Below are 15,149 nucleotides of genomic sequence, written 5' to 3'. Positions count from 1 at the left end.
AGAAACTACCATCAGAGTGAACAGGCAACCTACAGAATGGGAGAAAATTTTTGCAATTTACCTATCTGACAAAGGGCTAATATCCAGAATCTACGAAGAACTCGAACAAATTTACAAGAAAAAAACAACCCCATCAAAACTTGGGCAAAGAATACGAACAGACATTTCTCAAAAGAAGACATCTGTGCAGCCAACAGAGACATGAAAAAATGCTCATCATCACTGGTCATCAGAGAAATGCAAATCAAAACCACAATGAGATACCATCTCACGCCAGTTAGAATGGTGATCATTAAAAAGTCAGGAAACAACAGATGCTGGAGAGGAAGAGGAGAAATAGGAACACTTTTACACTGTTGGCGTGAGTGTAAATTGGTGCAACCATTGTGGAAGACAGTGTGGAGATTCCTCAAGGATCTAGAACTAGAATTACCATTTGACCCATCAATCACATTACTGGGTATATATCCAAAGAATTATAAATCATGCTACTATAAAGACGCATGCACACATACATTTACTGTGGCACTATTCACAACAGCAAAGACTTGGAACCAACCCAAATGTCTATCAATGATAGACTGGATTAAGAAAATGTGGCACATATATACCATGGAATACTATGCAGCCATGAAAAAGGATGCATTCATGTCCTTTGCAGGGGACATGGATGAAGCTGGAAACCATCATTCTCAGCAAACGCTCACAAGGACAGAAAACCAAACACTGCATTTTCTCATTCATAAGTGGGAACTGAACAGTGAGATCACTTGGACACAGGGCGGGGAACATCACACACCAGGGCCTGTCGGGGATTGGGGGCCTGGGGCAGGAATAGTATTAGGAGAAATACCTAATGTAAATGATGAGTCGATGGGTGCAGCAAACCAACATGGCATATACCTATGTATCAAACCTGCACGTTGTACACAGGTACCCCAAAACTTAAAGTATAATTTTTTAAAATTGGAAAAAAAAAGATTAACATTGTTTTCAAGCCTGCTAATATATTAATTCTGTGGCTCACAGATCAAGGAGTCATTTCTACTTTCAATCTCATTATTTAAGAAATACATTTTGTAAGGCTATATCTGCCATAAACAATGATTCCTCTGATGTTCTGGGCAAGTAAATTGAAAATCTTCTGGGAAGGACTGACTATTCTAGATGCCATTTAAAATGTTCACGGTTCATCAAATTTCAAAATGTCAACATTGGCCAGGCGTGGTGGCTCACACTTGAAATCCCAGCACTTTGTGAGGCCAAGCGGGGGCAGATCACTTGAGACCAGAAGTTCGAGACCAGCCTGGCCAACATAGTGAAACCCCATCTTCTACCAAAAATATAAAAAATTAGCCCAGTGTGGTGGTGCACACCTGTAATCCCAGTTACTCAGGAGGCTGAGGCACAAGAATCGCTTGAACCCAGGAGGTGGAGGTTGCAGTGAGCCAAGATTATGCCACTGCACTCCAGCCTGGGTAATAGAGTGAGACTCTGTCTCAAAAAATAGTAAAAAATAAGTCAACATTTATAGGAGCTTGAAATAAATTGATTCCAATTCTCATGGATTACTTCATTCATTCATTCATTCATTTTATTTTATTTATTTTTTTTTTCTTTTGCAACATCCACCTCCCGGGTTCAACCAATTACCATGCCACAGCCACCCCAGGGATTACAGACTGCTAATTTTTTTGTATGTTTCGTAGAGCCCAATTCTCGCCATGTTGCCCAGACTGGTCTCAAATTCCTGAGCTCAGATTATCTGCCAGCCTTGGCCTCCCAAAGTGGTAGGATTACAGGCATAAGCCACCATGCCCAGCCTCATGGATGACTTTGAGGGATTCAAAACTTCAGAGGAGAATGTAATTGCAGACATGGTAGAAATGGCAAGAGAACTAGAAGTACAGCCTGAAGATGTGACTGAATTGCTACAATCTCACGATAAAACTTTAATGGATGAGGAGTCGCTCTTTACGGATGCAACCTGAAGAACTCAAAGAAAGTGGAGTCTTGAGATGGAATCTATTACTTTCTATGAATTCAAAAAAAGTGGATCCTTGAGATGAAATCTATTACTGATGAAGATGCCATGAACACTGTTGAAATGACAACAAAGGACTTCGAATATTACATAAATTTAGCTGATAAAGAAGTGGCAGGGTTTGGGAGAATTGATTTCAATTCTGAAAAAAGTTCTACTGTGGTAAAATGCTATCAAACAGCATCACATGTTACAGAGATATCTGCCATGAAAGGAAGATTCTATCAATGCAGCAAACTTCATTGTTGTCTTTTTTTTTTTTTAATTGAAGTTGCCACAGCCACCACAACCTTCAGCAACCACTACCCTGATCAGTCAGTAGCTATCAGCATCAAGGCAACACCCTCCACCAGCAAAAAGATTATAACTTGCCAAAGTTTCAGATGATAGTTGGCAATTTTTATCGATAAAGTATTTCTTAATTAAAGTATGTACATTGATCTTTTAGATATGCTATTGCACACTTACTAGACTACAGTACAATGTAAACATGTTTATATGTACTGGGACACCAATATATTTGTGTGACTCACTTTACTGTAATATTCACCATATTGCAATATTCATTTTATTGTAGTGGTCTGGACCCAAACCCACAATATGTCCGAGGTATGCCTGTACTTTCCTTAAATCCTTCTTGATTTTATAAATGTTCTTCAAGTATTTATTAGTGCCCAGCTTCAGAAGATAATAGTTTTGGGTAAACATTTTTCCCAATCACAGTGACATTCCCACTGACTCTCCTGCTGCATACATTTCATAAAGTAAGATCTTGACTTGTCTATGAGGATGTCCATAGCTAAGAACCTAGCCAGAAGAAAAATGTGCTGAGACCACCTGGGTCGGGGAGACCCTAACCCAGCACAGCAAGAGGAATTAAAGACACACACACAGAAATATAGAGGTGTGGAGTGGGAAATCAGGGGTCTCACAGCCTTCAGAGCTGAGAGCCTTGAACAGAGTTTTACCCACATATTTACTGACAGCAAGCCAGTGATAAGCCTTGTTTCTATAGATTATAGATTAACTAAAAGTATTCCTTACAGGAAACAAAGGCATAGGCTCTGGCTAGTTATCTGCAGCAGGAGCATGCCCTTAAGGCACAGATCGCTCATGCTATTGTTTGTGGTTTAAGAACACATTTAAGCAGTTTTCCGCCCTGAGTGGGCCAGGTGTTCCCCGCCCTGATTCTGGTAAACCCACAACCTTCCAGCATAGGCATCATGGCCATCACAAACATGTCACAGTGCTGCAGAGATTTTGTTTATGGCCGGTTTGGGGGCCAGTTTATGGCCAGATTTGGGGGCCTACTCCAACAAACTGCCTAAATATCCAAGTTGCTATTTATTTCAAGTCTGCTGACCATTCAGATTAATACCGAATGGCATGACATCTTATTGCACTCACGCTTAGCAAGTTATTAGTAGGGAGGAAGCAAAGACTTTAATAATAAAAATCATACAGAGTAAACATTTAAATTATTGCTTGATAACCACAAAGAATCTATTCGTCTTGTATAAAATAATTTACCAGTAAGGGTATTTAAAGGTAATTATTTCCATGTGAATACCTAAACTTTCACTCCTGAATAGTTTTTCAAATAGATTCAAAATTTTAGGGTTTTGGATTAATTGCTATTCTACCAGATACTTTTCTAAGTTTTAAATGACAAATTTTAATGGAGCAACATTTACTTTTCGGTTTAAAGGTACAGCATGATTTGTGGACAAGGCAAGAAGAAATCACAAGTTATTCACAGGTAAGATTTTTTAAATATGTATTTTCCTTAGAGTTATTTATTCTCCTAGAGGTTACATCAAAGACTACTGATAGACTATGCTTATGTCTGCCATAGTAAGATAAACCTACTTACAGTATGTGCTAACCAAAGCTGTACTACTGGTAAGACTGTTAAAAAATAATCTATATACATCGCTAAAAATTTATTAAGCACAGCTACCAAATTATGCAATCACACAGTATTAATACATGACTGCTACATTTTAAAACCAGACTGGTAATTCTTTTTCAACATAAAAAGGTATAGCAAAACAAACAACAAAATACAGCAGCACACTTTCTCCTAAATCAAGGATGCAAGTTAATGGTTGCCCATTGTTAAAACAGGGCTCTGTGGCTGGCATCGAGTTGTTTACTTGAAATTGTACTAGGTAAAGAATCATGAATATGCAGGTCATCAGCATTGCTGAAAAAATAAGGTGACATATAGGCAGAATATAAAGATCATAATGGAACATAAGCTCCAAGAGGACTGGTATCCTTAAATGCTTTTGATCAGAGCTGTGTCTTCAGTGCTCAAACAGGGCCTGACATGTAATAGGTGCTAAGTAAATATTAGTTGAATGAATGAACGAACAAACACATGCAAACACTGTTTCAATAAAGGTTTAAAGAAACTAAAAGAAAAATGTTAACCAGCAACTTAAAGAGAAAGAAATGTGTAAGCAAAAAGACCTACCAATGTCACATTCAAAGACAAACTGCAGAAAAAGGGGGGCAAATGAGAGGTGTTATTGCATCAACAGTCTGATGGAGTAGGTCTTTAATAGCTATGCAGTATGCAGTAGCCTAAAAGAGAGAGAGAAGCCTCCCACAGGGATAGAGCATCTGAGGAAAAGGGCAAATGTCAGCAATCTCCAGAAATAAATAAGGCCAAGAGCAGAGCATATGGTCAGTGAGTGTATTTATAGCTTACATCCAAACACATAAAAATATACAGCTATGATACAGAAAATTAGAGACTACTTGCAGAAAGTGAAGGTTGTGCCAATACGTTCAGCACTGGCTTTCCACTGTGCTGCCTAGTTATTGATATAGACCTGTGTGTTACAGCACATCCTTATCATACTCCTCTTAGAAACCCCAGCATTGGGAGGCCGAGGCGGGTGGACTGCGAGGTCAGGAGATTGAGACCATCCTTGCTAACACGGTGAAACCCCATCCCTACTAAAAATACAAAAAATTAGCCAGGTGTGGTGGCAGGCGCTTGTAGTTCCAGCTACTTGGGAGGCTGAGGCAGGAGTATGGTGAGAACCTGAGAGGCAGAGCTTACAGTGAGCCAAGATCATGCCGCTGCACTCCAGCCTGGGCAACAGAGTGAGACTCCGTCTCAAGAAAAAAAAAAAAGAAAGAAAGAAACCCCAACATTTATCACATCGCCTGACACACAAGTGACAATCAGTATATGCCTACTGAAGCATGATGAATAATGTCAATGAAACAATCTGGCACTAATTCACATCATGAAATAACAGGACACATAAGAAACTACCTGTTTTCCCCAACAAAATCTCTATCCTCCCTCCAGATACGCTATTCTCCAGGAATACCCTTCTATCGGCCAAGCATGTACCTCTATCTTATTCTAAACTCTACTAAAGAGTTAGTCAGCATCTACTTCATAAAATAACATTGACGGAGAATCCAAATGTCAGGGACAGAACATTTTGTATTAAAATGTAAATGGGCCAGGCACAGTAGTGCATGACTATAGTCCCAACTACTCAGGAGGCTGAGGCAGAAGGATCACTTGAGCCCAGGAGAGTTCAGGGTTGTAGTACATGATGATCGTGGCTGTGAATAGCCACTGCACTTCAGCCTGGGCAACATAGCAAGACCCCTTCTCTTAAAAATAAATGAAGTGAAAGATCCATAAATGCAATTGCCTTTGTAAGGTGCCAGTGTATATCACATATCCATGATAAGAAAGGAAGTAAATGGTATTGGCAGAGGATGAGGAAGGGTCAACTAACGACAACAAAAGTGAGAGGAACAGAGGTGTAAAGTTGAAGAGACTGTGTCTAGAGTCCCTGGGTTGCCCCATCTCAGGGCACCTGGTAACTTCTGCCAAGAAACAATGGTGCTTCCCTTCCTTTAAGCTGGCTCCTCTACTCAATCTCTAAGTGGTTTTAAAACCCCTTTATATGTTGGTGACTGCCAAATTATCTCCAACCCAGCCAGGCCTCTCCTCTGAACTCCTGACTTTTATATTCAACAGTCAATAGTTCTCCACTTGAGTTTCTTGAGCTTTTCAGCAAGCACAAAACTGAACTCTTGTGTCGGCTCCCAAAACTAATCTTTTCCACCTTAGCAAACAGCACTACCCTCCATCCAGGTTCCCGATCCACAAACCAATAAGGTATCTTCAATGTCTTCCTTTTATTCATCCTTCACTTCCAACCTATCAAATCCTCCTTCCAAAATATAGCTTAAATCTAGCAGCACTAGCCAGGCATGGTGGCTCATGCCTTTTATCCCAGCACTTTGGGAGGCCAGAGCAAGGGGACTGCTTGAGCCCAGGAGTTCAAGACCAGCCTGGGCAACATGGTGAAACCCCACCTCTACAAAAACTACAAAAAATTAGCCAGGCATGGTGGTGCATGCCTGTAGTCCCAGCTACCCTGGAGGCTGAGTATGAGGATCACCTGTGCCTGGAAAGTAGAGGCTGCAGTGAGCCATGATTGATCCACTGCACTTCAGCCTAGACAACAGAGTGAGACCCTGTATTAAAAAAAAATTTAAAATAACAAGCACTACTACCATATCCTATTCCAGAGCTTGCCATTTATTTCCTTTGAGGCAGAATAGGGTCTGGAGGCAGGGAACCTAAGGCCAACTCATGCTAACTTCCTAGAACTAAATCAAAAGGAAAACCCCAACTTTCCATGCCCAAGTAACAAAAGGACCAGAGGCTACTCCCTCTGCAATCCTCCTGTCCCTTTTCTGCGTGGCAGATGAAAAATTTCAAAGTACCTTTGATTGATCCCCTCCCACAACCAATCAGGCTAGTCATGGGCCAAGTCTTTATTTGCATAGGAGTATAACTTTGTAACTTCACTTCAGACTCTGATAGGTTGCTTTCTGTGACCAGTTAGGCATTTGCATAGGGTGTAACTTTGTAACTTCACTTCAGCTTCTGATTGGTTGTGGAAAGTGACCAATCTCAGAAAATTCTGTAACCTGCACTCTTCAGCCACTTGCTCCAGCCGGCTCCCACCCTGTGGAGTGTACTTTTCATTTTCAATAAATCTCTGCTTTTGTTGCTTCATTTTTACCTTGCTTTCTTTGTGCCTTTGTCCAATTCTTCGTTCAAAATGCCAAGAACCTGGACATCCTCCATCAGTAATGTATTTTGGTAAGCCAGCCAGGAGGTAACCCCAAAACTGGAGATTTATTTTTCTTTTACTTTTCCTCTCTGCTCCATACAGGGAAATGCTTTTTTCTCTTCTTTCCCTTTCCAACTTGGGCCCTTCAGTGGACAGTGCCTAAGCACAGAGGCAACTGCAGGTTTCTGGCCGGCCACTCTCCAGTGAAACCAAGAGTTTTCTCTGTGGAAGCACCTGACCACCACCACTCAGTTTGGGTGAGAGGCCTGAGTCCTTTTCTCTTTTTCTTTTTCAGTCTTTCAGTGGCCATTTCCTAGTAGCTCCTTGATAATTGTGGGCAACTGGCCATGGCCACTTTCCAGTGTTACCTGAAGGCCAAGGGGGATAGCTGCCCATACCAGGAGGGGGAAGGGGAGGACTCTTTTCTATCTTTTCCGGCTGTAGTCCCTGATCCTTACATGTGTTGCAATTGGCCACGGCAGCTCATCCAGTATGAATTCACACATGTTTCAGGTGACTTAAACTTTGTTTTCTTATGCTAAATTCTCCCACAGGGTTCTTATGTCAAATTATCCTAGAGTTAACCAGTAATAGCAAACATTAATGTCTCTTAGGAGTTTTGACCTTTCTCCTAGTCTATCTATTTGACTTGCTAAGGACAAAAGAAATGCACCCGGCCTCCGGTTCCTATCATTAAAGTTCATGGCTATCACTCTAGTGGAATGGGAAGCATGGGAAAGCATGGCCTTATCAAATTATAAGTACGCTACAAGTTGAGGCTTTCAACAAGGTTTGACAAAACAAAGTTCATAGTAGGCCATCACCTCTGGAGGGAAAACATACAAAGCAGCACCTATGCCCAACTAAAGTCAGAGACGTCTGACACTCTAAGATTGGACCCCAAAGGGGAACACCCCGCGGGATCCAACTCCAGACCTGAACCTCTCCAAAGGGGACACCCTCGGCAGAGGTTCTGAGGTCTAGTACAAAGGCCTCCTTGGAATTTTCTCTAGCAGGTGACAGTGGGACAGTTTGGACACTCTTGGGGCTTGTTTGTTGCTGCAGCAGTTGGACTGTGCTCTGGTCATTGTGTGTGTTTGATATAGTCATGGGAAATAAGGATTCAGTAAACTTGATACTCTCTTGCAATACTGTTTGGCCCAGTATTGCCTGGAGTTCTGGAGTTTGCTGTTGAATGGGAAGGTGGGATGGAGGTGCATGTATCCAGGCTTTTGTGCTGCTGTTCTAAGTCCGGTCGGCCTAGTTAGCATGTGGTGTTCTCTTTTGGTGCTGTTTGGCCCCAGTGTTTGGAGTCTGGGGAGGTTTGGCCTTTAAAAATCAAACTACCAAAGAAACTGCTTGACCTGAAATTTTGGTTCACAGCCTTCAGTGGATTACCCATTGGGTCAAACAGTAAAACCAGTGGGCTTATATTGCTATCTCATGGCTAGAGTTCCAAGGTAAAAGCTATTGGATCTTCATTTGTGTTTGTGTATACATGTCTAGATGTGTTTATTTGTATGTACACTTATTGTTATATGTTGTGTCTATTACTGGCTTATTATTATTGGCTTATAATTAAGGAGTACTCATAAATTAAGTAAATAAGTTTAAGCAATTTTCAAGTTCACATGACTTAAGTATAACTTTACTAAACAAGCTGGCACTGGAGTACTTACTGGTCATGTGCCTAGAGTGAATTTCTTCATTGCACAGTATATATGGTGATACTGGTGGAATTAAGGATATTGAGTTGTGTATAAGGAATAAAATATTCATTATGTGGATTTCTGGGGGGCTCTGGATAACACCGTAGCCCCCAGGTAGACTAAGTAGCAAAAATTTAGGGATGGTTTCCTGTTTATTTGTTTTTGCTTCTAATTTTCATTTGTTTGCTATTTGTTCTCCTTTGGGTTTTACTTGTGTATACATATATATAAAACCATATATAGAACTATAGACATTTTTTAGTTTCTAGTGGAAGGCTTTTATTTGGTTCTGAGAATAGTCATTCTGTTTCCTGTGAATTTCTAGCAAGCCATCATGTGTTCTATTTATCTGGAATTCCTAGGCTACCTATTTCAGGCCTGCAGTAATTGATGGAGAACACCAGCCACTTGGAATTTGGTTGATTTGGCTTGCCTCTGATAATCTGGACAGCAAAGGCTTGTGCTTCAAATGCAAGAAAATCGAGAATTGGACAAAGGACTGTATTAAGCCCCTGCCAGTCCCCTGCCAAAAATGTGAGGGCATCAGTTACGACCCCTGGCGTTGGAAGATTGACTGGCCCTGCTCCCACCAAGGGGTTCAATAAGGCAAAACTCTAGCAGTGCAAAAAGAGAAATCAGATGAAGACGGAAGCGGCCCAGGGTCTTCCTGACTGTCCCTGTTCAGGAACATCATAATTACTACTGAGGAGCCCCCAGGTAACTCTGGATGTCATGGGCACCCAAATTCAGTTTCTTTTCGATACAAATTCAGTTTCTTTCCTTACTGCTTATGTAGAAAAACTTTCCTCCCAGTCCACGACCATTATGGGAATGGAAGGAAAGCCACAAATAAGATCCTTTACTCCTCCTTTGATTTGTCAATTTCAGAAACAAATCTTTCAACAGGAATTTCTAGTAGTACCAAGCTGCCCAGTCCCCCTGTTGGAAAGAGATATTATGGTTAAAATAGGGGCACTACTACAATTTAAGCATCATCTGGTGAAATTGCTAATAGTCAAAAATACAGAAACTGTCCCAGATCACATTAATAAGCAGGTTAACACACTGGCATGGTATACTGGAAAACCAGGGAAGGCTAAAACAGCAGTGCCAGTCAAAATACAGCTTAAAGACCCCTAGCTATTTATAATCGAAAACAATACCCAATTAAGCTGGAAGCAAGAAAAGGCCAAGCATCCACAGCTGAGGTATTACTTACCCATGGGCTCTTAAGACCCACTGGTGGGTCCACCCATTAGTGGTAGATCCATATACCCTCCTGGCTCAGGTGCCAAGGGATGCTAAATGGTTCTCAGTCCTAGACCTAAAAGATGCTTCCTTTTCCATTCCTCTGGCCCCAGAATCCCAATACCTTTTTACCTTTGAATGGGAAAATCCTAATACCAGAGAAAAAAAAATTCACTTGGACAGTTCTCCTTCAGGGTTTTCAGGATAGCCCCCATTGCTTTGCCTGGGCCTTAGAGAGGGATCTGAGGGGTCTGCAATTAAGAAATGGGAGTATACTCCAGTATATGGATGACCTTCTTATGTGTAGCTCAACCCTGGATGAAAATACTACAAAAAATTTGAATTTCCTGGCAGACAAGGGATACAGGTGTCCAAAAAGAAGGTTCAGATTACCCTCTGACAGGTCCATGATCACATCCTTAACAGCTAGCAGAGAGTCTGGCAACCAGGAGAAAATAAAAATGCATAGAATGACTGAATAAACAAACTCACATCCATACAATGCCCAAGAATCAGGGGCATGGAGAAGCCAAGATGAACTGTTCTCGGAGAACAACACAGTGTAATAAAGGGAGCAAACATGCCAGCATAAAGCAGCGTAAGTGTCACCAACTCAGAGTCTAATCTGACCACCTCCTGTTTCAGCAGTACCTTTTATATGTCAAAACAACCAAAATAAAAGAATGAAAAGTATTTGCAGCACACATGAAAAGCAGAAAGTTAGTATCTTCTTCAATATTTTTTAATAGACAAAAATCTTAGTATATAAGTAGTATGGAAGACTTTGGAGTCAGACACCTCAGGATGCAAACTCTGGCTCTGCTACTTACCAGACTCGGGCAAGTACTAACATTTCTGAGCCTCAATTTTCTCATCTTTAAAATGAGCATAATATTGTCTAGCTCACAAGGTTACTGTGAGGATTATAAACTGATGTCTAACACAACACCTGGAAAAGAGCAACTATGCAATAATGGTAGATAGTATTGATAGGAAAAATACTGAGTATACTTTTAAAAATATGTAAACACATCTAATACTCAATTCTTAAGTAAAAATAAATCACATTAACAAAAACATGGGAAAATATTCCTCAATGGAAATGAAACAAAAATTAAAACAAAGTACAGGTAGCACAAAATATCCAAAAGTGTACATGAACACACCTAATTTTAGCATTAATATCCAATACTCACACTATTATACACGTTATGGGGTATGAACTAGTGTATAAATTTGAACTATGCACTTAAAATCCACTAAAGCATTCAGGACTCTATCCTAAAGAAATCATCTCAGATACATAAAACCCATACGCATTAAATGCTTATATCTGCATTATTTATAAAACTGCAAAACTTTAGCAACAAAAACATAATGGTAATTAAAGGTTCCATTTATTGAGTGAATGCTTGATTCTCAGTTGTCAAACAGTGTTAAGTATATTATAGACATTGTTTTATGTAGCTCTCAGAACAACCTTCTGAAGTAGGTATTATTATTAACCCCTTACATATAAAGAAACCGAGGCTTATAGAAGATAAGTGATAACTCCAAAGTTATAGATAGCCAAGACAAGATCAACTTTAGGACAATCTGATTCCGAAGTCAAGAATTTAACTTGTAAAAGACTTGTAGCATCTCTACTCCATGGAACATTTCTTCTAAATTCTCAAGAAGGTTATAAAAACTCCAGAGAATGATAGGATTATCCTTCTGACTAAATAAGTTGTATTTGTATTAAAACTAAAAGTACGGAAAATACTAAACTAAAAGGAAATACCTGTAAGGATACACCCAAAATGTTAGTAGTGGGTGGCGATTTTTGTTTGGTTGGTTGGTTTTGGGGGTTTTCTTGAGACGGAGTCTTGCTCTGTCGCCAGGTTGGAGTGCAGTGGCACGATATCAGCTCACTGCAACCTCAGCCTCCCGGGTTCAAGTGATTCTCCTCCCTCAGCCTCCCAAGTAGCTGGGACTACAGGCGTGCGCTGTGCCCAGCTAATTTTTGTAACTTTAGTAGAGGCAGGGTTTCACCACGTTGGCCAGGATGGCTTCGATCTCTTGACCTGGTGATCCACCCACCTCGGCCTCCCAAAGTGCTGGGATTACAGACGTGAGCCACTGCGCCCAGCAGATTTTTTTTTTTTTTTACTTTTTCTCCATTATCCAAATTACCTGTAATATGTTTGTATTATTTTTAAAATAAGAACAAGTTTATATATATCATGATATATATCACGATAACATGATATCATTTTACTTAGTTTTTAGTAAATTTACTACTATGGAAAGGTGGATTATTCTTTGCTTTCAAGACAGAATTGAGGGCTCATCTTGGTGGTGGAAAAAAAAAACCTACTATTAACCTTTATGGTACCTACTGTTTCACAATACTGGGACACCCTCCTAGTAAATTATATCTACATGCGTCTTAGTACATTGTTTAGAATGGAAGCTCTGGAATCTGATCAATTAGATTCCAAAGCTGGAGCTCTGGAGCTACCACTAATTTATCTGTGTAATCCTGGACAAACTGTCTCAAGACTTCCATTAATCTAACTGCAAAATGGGAATAAAAACTTTACCAACCTTTTAAGGTTGTCCTAACCCTTAAATGAGAGGATGAAACATACACACAGTGCCTGACCCTGGTAAGCACTCAATAAATGTTCATTCTTATCCACAAGAAAAGACACACTTCCAAAAATGTCAGCTCTAGCATGCACGTGAGAAGTTATTAGACAAGGAAGCAATACATGTTTACCTAGTTTCCTGATATTCTGATCAGAGACACTGGATCTGATATTCTGATAAGAGACATTACATGAAACTTGCAGAAATGGTAAAAATCATGCAATAGTCATACTATGAGGAGTTTGCTACATACCCTTCCTATGGCTTCCTCCTCCTATCACCTTCACCTCCTTGGCTAAGTGGCAGCATAGCCCAGGACAAGCTCAGTACTAAGCTTAAGTGGAAAGTCTGGATTCTTTCTCATCTCTAGGAAGAACCTGTTCTGTGACCTTGGGAAAATCAATTCAATTACTCAGTCCCCTGGTTTCTTCTTACCTGCAGAAATTCTATAGGTAAGAAGAAACCAAGGGATATATATATATGTATTTCTCTAGGTAAGAAGAAACCAAGAGACATATATATATACACACACACACACACACACACACACACACACACACACACATTTCTGTAGGTAAGAAGAAACCAAGGAACTGAGTAACAGAATTGATTTTATATATATTTTATATATATATTTTAAATGTCTCTACCTAAGCTAGTGACCCAGTCCCGGGCAGGCTGGAACAACACCTAAGGTCTAGGTTGAGAAAGTAAGGATGGAGGAGAGAGAAAGGGGGGGGCGTTCCCTGGGCACCACCCCTCCACCCTCAGGCCCTTCCAGGTGGCAGTATGCCCTCTCACCCATCACAAAGGTGCGAGGGAGGGGGGACTGCGTCTCTGGGGCGGAACACTCACAAAAATAGAGCAAGAAGTGAATCACAGTTAGACCCTGGGGCAAGGAGGTTCCAGAGGGTAAGGCAGTTAATAAGCTAGGATGCAAGGATTGCAGCCTGCCGGCCCCTGCCCCTCACGGGCGCCTGCGAGCCTGGGAGTCCGGGCTACAGCGGGACCGAGTGGGCAGTCCCTGGCTCACCGTACTCTCGGGGCTCCGGATCTGGCTGGAAAGTAAAATGAGCCACCTGCCGCCTCTGGGCCGCATCCTCGACAGTCGTGGAGGGGTGCAGAAATCCCCGCGCCAGCCCCACGCCACGGAACCGACGCCAGTGCCCCTCAGCCCCTGCCGCCCTAAGCCTGAGCAGCCAGCCTGCAGTCGCCGCCACAACCGCCATCCCCGCTCACCGCCAGGGTTCGCAGGCGATGCCGCACGCAGCCCGCGGGGAGGGCGGAGCACCCGAGGAGGCTTTCACATTGGTCGGGCCAGAGGGGCGGGCCCACGAAACGGACCAATCGGAACTGGAAATTTAGGGGCGGGGAAGGCGACGTGACGAGCTGACCGGCTACTGCTCCTTGTGCGCATGCGGAAGAGGGGAAGTGTGGGGCGGTGGGGGCGCCAATGAAATAGTTTCTGGGGCGGAGCCTCCCCGAGGTCCGTCCTGCGGCCCTCGGGTGAGCACCCCAGTCTGCGAAGCTCCACACAGTGCCTGGAGGCGATCTTTTGCGGTGTCATTTACAGTGCGATTTCCAATGTTTTTTTTCATTTTAACATCCATACTTTTTTTTAATGTCACCCTTTTTTATCCTCTCCTGTCTCTATTATTGTGTGAGAGGTGAAAAGAGCTACTGATTGGCATTGGTTATTGGTTTTGACTGCTGTAGTCACTGCTCAAAGCCTCCGCTCCTTATTCACATCCTCCTTAAAATGCTTAATAAGCATATATCGATTTTTATTGATTTTATTTTTCCGCATTTAAATGAGAGATGAAAGAGGTAAACTTAGATTTCGTCCTGCAAATCCACTGAATAGGTTCAGATACATTTTGCCCAGAAGTAGCGAAAATTACTTGATTGGCTTAGTCTAAGCAGCTTAGAAACCTGGAGAATTTGAGTCACTAATTTTCATTTATAGTAATCAACTGTGTAAATTTGTTTTAATCTGTTTACCAGGATACATTCTCTGTCCATGAATTTACCAAAAAAAAAAAAAAAAAATCATGAAATATCATAAAATCGAATATGACAAGAGACAACAGTGACAGTGTGTCCATCAGATGAAAATGGAAGGGTGAGGAAGGATAGGCCCAAAACAGAATTTGAAGAAGAAAGGGGGAGAGAATGAAGCAGGAGTGGAAGAAAAGAACGTTCCTCTTCCATTATGCCTGGCCTCTCAACCCATCTTTGGTTTTGCATAGGGGCAAGGGAGGAGAAAGTAGAAATGGGGTGAAATGAAAGGCAGAGAGATGTGTTTTCTGACTGAGATTGAGAAACAGCAATTGAAAACTGCCAAAGGGAGAACCAGAATTACGTCTCCATTTTTCCTACTCCCACGCT

At 41.5% G+C, this 15,149-nt stretch overlaps 1 protein-coding gene across 2 annotated transcripts in view; it reads right to left on the bottom strand.

Annotated features, from left to right (window-relative positions):
• BCKDHB (branched chain keto acid dehydrogenase E1, beta polypeptide) overlaps positions 1–14,070 on the bottom strand; it is a 253,890-nt gene extending 239,820 nt beyond the window's left edge. For both annotated transcript variants that reach the window (XM_011969331.1, XM_011969332.1), the window contains exon 1: positions 13,795–14,070. In XM_011969331.1, the coding sequence (XP_011824721.1) occupies positions 13,795–13,990 (196 nt within the window). In that variant the 5' untranslated portion in view covers positions 13,991–14,070. The remainder of the gene's footprint in view (positions 1–13,794) is intronic.
• Positions 14,071–15,149: the final 1,079 nt, after the last annotated feature.

This window comes from Mandrillus leucophaeus, unplaced genomic scaffold, assembly GCF_000951045.1.
Source record: "Mandrillus leucophaeus isolate KB7577 unplaced genomic scaffold, Mleu.le_1.0 Scaffold882, whole genome shotgun sequence".
In the NCBI taxonomy this organism is placed as follows: domain Eukaryota; kingdom Metazoa; phylum Chordata; class Mammalia; order Primates; family Cercopithecidae; genus Mandrillus; species Mandrillus leucophaeus.
Note: the sequence above shows the minus strand (reverse complement) of the source record. Positions and strands in the feature narration are given on the sequence as shown.